A 7,603-nucleotide genomic window follows, 5' to 3' on the forward strand; every position below is an offset into this window, starting at 1 on the left:
AAAAGTTTTATTAATTTATTATTTATTTGTTTTCGAGTTTATTTTGGAAAAACTATCCTTATTGTTTTAATGAATTTTTTTGAACAAAATATTTGGGTTTTAAATGTGTATTTAGTCGTAACGGCCTTTGTCAGAGTACTTGAAAGGACGGGTCGTTACATTTCTCCTCTCAATACAATTACTTAAATACTTGAATTTGTGTTGAGTCTTGTATTCACATGTTAGTAATCTGTCTTATTTTGAGAGATAATTGTACCTTTAGAGGAAGCAAAATTGTCTTAAAAAATGACCTAAATTCATTAGATTTTTGGGTTGATTGCCTCGTACTCCTTCAGTTATTCTAACAAAATCAACTAAAAAGAAATTATTATCAAATAGAGATTAAGAGTCCAACTAATGATAGTGAAGAATGAACTATCTTATTCCAAAACATTATTTAAATAAGAAATCAGAATAATTTAAATAAAAAAAGATTAACAAACCGAGACAATATTACTAGCTATAACTCTAAACTAAGTAAAGGAGCTCGAAAATGCATAACAACAATGAAATATATAATATAATTTTTTTTTAAGGAAGGGCACATAACTTTAGAATCTATTCCTTTCCTAGAAATTGACTTGCATACACATTGAAATGGAAGTGTCTCAAATTAAAGTTGCATCTTATTCATATAAATAAAAATGTAAAGCTATCATCTTTTCCTTAATGGGTGGATCACTTAAATATGCAAATGAACATTCCATTTATAAAGTAGTATCTTATTTGTAAACCTTTACCTCAAACGTAAAACCCTTTGTGATCAAAATATAAAGGTTGAAACATAAAGAAAGTAGTTAAGCCATGTCATATAGTTAATCTTTTTTTCTTCCTTTTATTTGTGCAATGCAATTCTTTTTCTTCTCTAACTTAATTGATAAGCTCTGGTCTACCTTATATCTATCATAAAATCTAACAAATATAAAATTTTAATATTATATTTATTGAATTTTAAAACCATACTTACTTGCAGCATTAAAACGAACAATTTAATCGTATTTCTTCTGTATTTAAGATTTTCTTCTATCCAACGTTTTTAATTCTTTTGTATTTGTATTTTTACATTAATTTTTTTTTCTTCAAGTCATTTTCTCTCTTCTTTCGGTGTCGATTATTTCCACATTTAATAAAGATTTTTTAACAAAGTTTATTTAGTGTAATTTGAATAACTACCTTTAGTTCCCAATCAGATTCCATTACTCATGCTTTAGAGAAAATAAAGATATATTCTAATATCTTTAAAGGAATTAGGTAAAGTAGGCATGCATGTGATTATTTAACAAATAATTTTTAGAGATAATCACAAATCACTTTAACCTCCATTTTACAAGTTATATATATCAATTCCTAAAAGCACAACATATCAATAGGATATAATTAAAAAAATTAAGAATTAATTTCTTTTACTTGTCTCTGTTTCATAATCATTTTATTTTTGGAGTGAATACTTGAATTGAATGTGAATACTGGACTAGATGCACTTGAGCGAAGTATAGATTAATATTAGAACTCTTCTTCGTCAAATTCCGATTGTTCTCCTTTCGTCTTCGTTTAATAACTCTAAAATCCTTGAACTAGTATTTTCCTTCTCGATTCATCATTGTTGTTTCAGATTACCATTGATTCATCATACTCTTCTTGAGTTAATGTGACTTAAAGTCATGATAGGACTTGATCCGATTAGATATTATGTGTTGGTAATATTTGTTTATGTTTCACAAATATTATTTGAGATGTCTCTACATTGGTGGTTTTTTGACAAAAGGATGTTTTCTGGAAATGCTATTATGCAAAAATACTTTCCTTTTCGAAATTTCTTATGAGTAGTACTTTTGCAAATTTCTTTCCTTCTTTGTGCACGACTGTTTTGAAAGTTAGTATTGCTCATCTATTTGTCCATTGTGCATATTTAAAAAACTCTTAGTCCTTCGCTTAGGGTTGGTTGTTTTATGTGAAAAGAATATTAGAGTTCTTGTATTGTGAGTTGTATTTGGTTGTGAGCAGAGTGATCATCATTGGAAGAAAAGAAGTAGTTATGTTGTTTAGGGATATACTCCAAATTATTCACTACATTAGAAGTGTGTTTTATCTGAGAAGGGATTCTCAAGCTTAAAGGAGCTTAGGCTATTCAAGCGAAGGAGACTTTGCTCTAAAAGGGAAAGATAAAGATCAAGTGAGAAGAAGTCATAGACTTGAGGTGAGCTTCAGACTAGCAGGGAGGAAGTCTATATCTTAGGAGGAACTTAAGACATTCTTCACTAATACTACAACTTAGAGGAGCCTAAGTTACTGTGAGAAAGAGTTTCATACCTAGGAGAGCCTAAGTAAAAGGTTGAGTAATTGAGCTATTTGGGAGTCACTATAATTGTGTTACTATTATTGATAAGTACTACGTTTTAATTGCTTACTATTTATATTAGTGAAGTTATCTTTCCTGGACATACTGCCCCGAGATGGATGTGGTATATATCGAACTGGGTTATTAATCTTTGGTGTTTCTTTTTATATGTTGCTTATTTTTTGGAAATTACTTTGTGGAATGTTTAGCATTGTTTGTAACATTGTTAACGTGAAATAGATATTTCCATACAAATTTCAAATCCGAACCTTCACACTTATCCAATACTCATGCTTGTATTTCATTCATTAACTTGGCTCAACCCAAACTTCATGCTCAACTTGGTACTTGCACTCAAGTTTAACCCATTGGATAATTGCAATGGGTACTTTATAAAAACATATTTAAAGAATCATAAATATAGTAAAATCTATCAATGATAGTCTCTATCACTAATAGACTCTTCCTATAAGTGATATAGTCTATCACCGAAAGATTTCAAGAGTTGAATCTAAATTTTGTCATATTTATAAATATTTTTATATTATGTTATATCTGCTCATATTTTAAACCTAAATGTTATCTTTGCAACTGCGTCTAACTCATTATGCTTGTTGGGCTAAACAAAATTGGGGGTTGAGATGGATTCAAGAGCAAGATGGGGTTGAGTTTCACCATTTTTTGGATTGATTTTGTTACTAATAAACACCGATATGTGTTAATATAACTTTATTCTAAGTAAAATAATGGATGAGTCATTACATAGTGTGTGAACAATTGAACATTTACTCTTTGATCTTTTTAATCAATATACTTTTATTACAACAAACAAGGTATGAATACTTAAACCTCTAATCTAAAAAAAAAGTAGCATATATTAATTATTATTAAATCATATTCATTTTCCATCATTGAGCTATATTCCTAGGTTTAGTTTTTAAATTTTGAAGCTTGTATATATGTAGTCCATAAACATTCAATTGAACTCCCATTTTCAACTTTGTTTATAATAAAAAACCCATGAATTTAATAAAAATATCGACGCCTTAGATTAAATTAATTTGAATTTTAAATTGAAGTATAAAATAAGTTTGCGGTCTGAAATTTTGATTTAACTTACATGTTATTACTTTTCATAAAGTCAAGCCAATGTCCCTTTTTTTTAAATATATATACACACATATATATAATGAATAAAAAACTTAAAAAGTCAAGCCAGTAAGTTTATGTCTTAAAATAAACTAAACACACCTTACAATTTTGCAAATTTAAAAAATACAATTTTTTTAAAAATAGATTAATAACTATTTCCACAATTGCTAAATTCTGCAGTTCCACACTCAGTATCACAATGGCATTCATGGATTATATAAATTGGAGGGCATCGCCCAATTTTCCCTCAAGATATGGAAGCCTTAATCTCTTCCATCTTCTTCCTTCTTCCAAAATTTCCTATACATTTTTAAAAATATCCAATGGGTCTTACAAAGATCGTAACAAAATCTTCAATAAAATCAAACTATTCCCCTGTAAATAATATTATCATCAACAGCCTCCTCCTCTGTTTTCTTACAGCTCTGTTTTGTAGTCTCTTATGGATTATTCCCTTTCTCCTCCCTCCTACCTCTCTTCTCTCTGTTTTTCTCTCTTCTCTCTCTCAACCCTCGAATTACCCAATAAATTTTCCCACTCCCACCTGCGTTTTCATCCTCGGAAATCTCATCGTCGTCCTTCTCATCGGAGAATCCAAAATTTTTTCCTCAAAAACTCCGGATCCTTTTTGTACTGATGTATGTTTTTACGAGGTGGGTTTTCGAGAGACTTCGATTAGTGAAGGGGATGAAAAGAGGGGTTCTGAGAGCTTTGATGGGAAGGAGGAATGGGAGATGGAATCGGTCAATTCCGAGGAATTGAGTCAAAGGGCTGATGATTTCATTGCCAGAGTCAATATGCAGAGGAAGGTTGAAGCTATGATGGTTGCGTATTGTTGTGAATTGGCGACGATGAAGAAAAGATATAGAAAGAAAGTTTATAAGCCTTTTGTAATTTACTAGCTTCTTTGGTAACCATGGAAGTCATTCCATTGCCTTACTAATTACCATGTAATGATTTGTTCATATCTATACTTATTAAATGAAAACTTTGCCGTTGATAGAGCAGAGTAAAACGACATATCGGTTAAATCAAATGAAAACCCTTAAACTTTTTTTTGTAGTGAGTTGTGGATGAGTATGAAAAAGACAGCCAATTTTGAGTGAATCGTGTCAATGGAAACGATAACATAAAAGTACCGAAACAGGGGAAGCAAAATTGAAAAATGTGATTTCTGATCGGCACGTGTGTAGCTCATGCAGTTTGGAAAATGCCACGACTCTTTCTTGTTGGGAAAAAAAAGAAAAAAAGAAAAAAAGAAAAAAAGAAAAATTTGGAATTTATTGGTTTGGTTATAAGTTATAAGAGGATCTGATAGTGAATTGCGTTATTTTGTTCTGATTGTTGTTTCTGTTTTTTGGAAGAAAGAGTAATTTAGGAATGGAGTTGATTCAGAGCTTCCTGAATTTAGTGGCTCCGCCCATCACTTTCGTCTCTCTCGGATTTCTCTTGCCGGCGTTCGTGTTTTTCAAGTATTTCCTTTCTTTCGTTAGAACAGTTTTCAGCGAAGATATCACCGGGAAAGTCGTTCTCATCACCGGCGCCTCCTCCGGCATCGGCGAGGTAATTAACAAACTTCTTCCTTTAGTTGCTATGAATTAAGACAATTAAATGTAAACTACCCCATCTATCACCTCACAGATTACAGTAACTAATGTCTTTTTTTGGCGATTTAAGATTAGATGCGGATGGATACAAATTTGAGTTATTTTACCAGATGAAACAAATGATGCAAAATTGTCAACAGTATTGTGGCGACTTCTTTTAGTGTAAAATTTGTTATATTTTCGAAAGAGAAAAACGTAGCAACTTAGACCGTTGTCGAATAGAAAATTGTCATGTGATGAATTAGGTAAAGGAAAAGGAAGCATGCACCTGGTCATTAGAAATGTCAATAGCTAGAATATTTACTTTGATGAAACAAGCACCGATGAGTAACAAACACCCACAGCTCTAATTGGTGGTCTTGAAAATGAAGACAAGATCAATGGTCTGTAAGGATGAGATTTGGTGTTTGTACTTTGTACTGAATGCAGCATTTGGCTTACGAGTACGCAAATAGAGGAGCTCAATTAGCTCTTGTAGATAGACGAGAGACCCCACTTGAAGAAGTTGCCAATACAGCTCGCTACTATGGCTCCCCTGATGTTATTACTATTCCAGCCGACATTTCCAACCTCCAAGATTGTCGACGAATCATCGACGTCACGATAAATCACTTTGGCCAACGTAAACACAACCAATCCACCTTTCAATCAAAACATATTACCATTGGATTTCTTGATACCTTTACTTCCATTTTGTGCTCGATTGCAGTGGATCATTTAGTGAACAATGCAGGCATCGCCAACATGACCCTGTTTGAAGAAATCAAAGACATCACTTCTTTCAATCAAATAATGGTAACAAATAACAGAAATAGCGAACCCCAAAAGCAATTCAAATTTAATTCTAAACGTTTAATTTCTGGTTACAGGACACGAATTACTGGGGGTCGGTTTATACGACCCGATTTGCAATTCCGTATCTGAGGAACAGCAGAGGGAAGATCATAGTCCTTTCTTCAACTGCGGCATGGTTGTCGGCTCCCAGAATGAGCGTTTACAATGCAAGTCTTTGTTGTCTCCCTCTGTTTTATGGGTATAATTTTGTTTGATTTGGTTTTATGCTCTGTTTTTTCAGGCAACCAAGGCTGCACTTAGGAGCATGTTTGAGACATTGAGAGTGGAATTAGCTCCTGAAATTGGGATCACAATTGTAACGCCTGGTTTTGTTGAATCTGAATTAACTAAAGGCAAGGCCTTGTATTCTCAAGGTACAATAGAAGTTCATCAGGATGTTAGAGATGTAAGCATGTAATTTCTCATCTCCGTTTCTCTGTCTCTCTGTTACTTGGGATAATTGATGGCATGGCATTCATGGCAGGCTCTGATTGGTGCGATTCCGGTTGAGACGGTCGAGGCGTGTGCAAAGGCCATTGTGAGGAGTGCGTGCCGTGGCGACCGGTACTTGACAGAGCCGTCTTGGTACAATGGCCTGTATTACCTGAAAGTGTTTTGCCCGGAGGTGTTGGAGTGGTGTTACCGTATATTTGTGTACACGAGGCCGGGAACCTCTGCCGCGGAGGCGCCGAGCAAGAAGACGGTGGATATCACCGGAGCCAAGAATGTAATGTACCCACCTTCCATACACTCCGCCGAAATCGAGGACGACTAGTTTTGCAAGAGCCTTATAAAAAAGTTTTGGTCTTTCAATCTTGTTTGTATATTATATATATGTATATCTTTGCTTCGGATTGTTTTTGTATGTACTTTGATGTACTTTTTCCCCATTTTCTCTCGATCTAGCAACGAATGATAAATGATATATAAAATGTGTGTATAATTGTGATGAGAAACTTTGTTCCATGATGGAATATCTTTATAGCTGTAATTCTTTAACTATGTCGTGGGCATGCAAGTTTTTACATTTCTTTAAACTATTTTGGAAATTTTGTTGTCTGTGATTAGAGTGGAATGTAAAAAAATTGATCTAATTCAGAATGGTTTATCCCAAAACGTGAGATCAATATGGAGATGAATTAATTTTAATAAATTTCCTTATGGTTGGGGGGTTAGAAATTTAAACTTCCATTCAATTACATTAACATTTTTAATGAGTTAGATTAAAATTAGGGTTGGCTATAGGGTTGGCTCTAGAGTTGGGTCGTGACGGGGTTTCTCCGTGCGGAGGGACCAATTCTCCATTTTCTCTGTTAGTTTTCCACCATCATTGTGTGAGTTTGACATCGGTAATTGGCATAAGACAAAAAGGAACTCAGACAAACTCGACGGTGCCAACAACAAACGAGCTCGATGGCGGTAGCAAAATAGATAAACTCAACGGCAACAACAACATAGATGAATGACGATGGCAAACGAACTCGACCATTGCTGATATGCAGTGTAATTGACTAATTTTATTGCAGGACTGCAGTGTGGTTGACTGATTTTATTATAGGCAAAACTTGAGCAACATGTAGTGCAACATGTCAATGACATTGTCACAAACATGGTTACATGTCTGGCAATAGAT

The 7,603-nt window shown here is 33.5% G+C and overlaps 2 protein-coding genes across 3 annotated transcripts; both read left to right on the forward strand.

The window, feature by feature from the left end:
* Positions 1-3,784: 3,784 nt before the first annotated feature.
* LOC120082640 (11-beta-hydroxysteroid dehydrogenase A-like) lies at positions 3,785-6,961 on the forward strand. 2 transcript variants are annotated; one of them, XM_039037892.2, is made up of 6 exons: positions 3,785-5,092; positions 5,566-5,758; positions 5,846-5,931; positions 6,006-6,137; positions 6,212-6,376; positions 6,455-6,961. In XM_039037892.2, the coding sequence occupies exons 1-6, from the start codon at positions 4,910-4,912 to the stop codon at positions 6,743-6,745; spliced, it is 1,050 nt and encodes a 349-aa protein (XP_038893820.1). In that variant the 5' UTR covers positions 3,785-4,909; the 3' UTR covers positions 6,746-6,961. The 2 variants fall into 2 exon arrangements, with proteins under 2 accessions (XP_038893820.1, XP_038893819.1); XM_039037891.2 differs by having other exon boundaries at positions 5,566-5,931.
* On the forward strand, positions 3,853-4,431 carry LOC150034617 (uncharacterized). Its single transcript, XM_090316798.1, has one exon. It carries the CDS (start codon positions 3,853-3,855, stop codon positions 4,429-4,431), a length of 579 nt encoding a protein of 192 aa, XP_090172924.1.
* Positions 6,962-7,603: the final 642 nt, after the last annotated feature.

The sequence above is a fragment of the Benincasa hispida genome, chromosome 8 (genome assembly GCF_027475165.1).
Source record: "Benincasa hispida cultivar pf3 chromosome 8, pf3_genome.v1.1, whole genome shotgun sequence".
Lineage (NCBI taxonomy): Eukaryota > Viridiplantae > Streptophyta > Magnoliopsida > Cucurbitales > Cucurbitaceae > Benincasa > Benincasa hispida.

Excerpts from the sequence above, each read along its gene's own strand:
- LOC150034617 (XM_090316798.1), top strand. The coding sequence starts at position 3,853 with ATGGGTCTTACAAAGATCGTAACAAAATCTTCAATAAAATCAAACTAT.
- LOC120082640 (XM_039037891.2), top strand. The coding sequence starts at position 4,910 with ATGGAGTTGATTCAGAGCTTCCTGAATTTAGTGGCTCCGCCCATCACT. Across the intron at positions 5,093-5,565 it reads CCTCCTCCGGCATCGGCGAG|CATTTGGCTTACGAGTACGC; the intron begins GTAATTAACAAA and ends TACTGAATGCAG. Across the intron at positions 6,377-6,454 it reads TTCATCAGGATGTTAGAGAT|GCTCTGATTGGTGCGATTCC; the intron begins GTAAGCATGTAA and ends CATTCATGGCAG.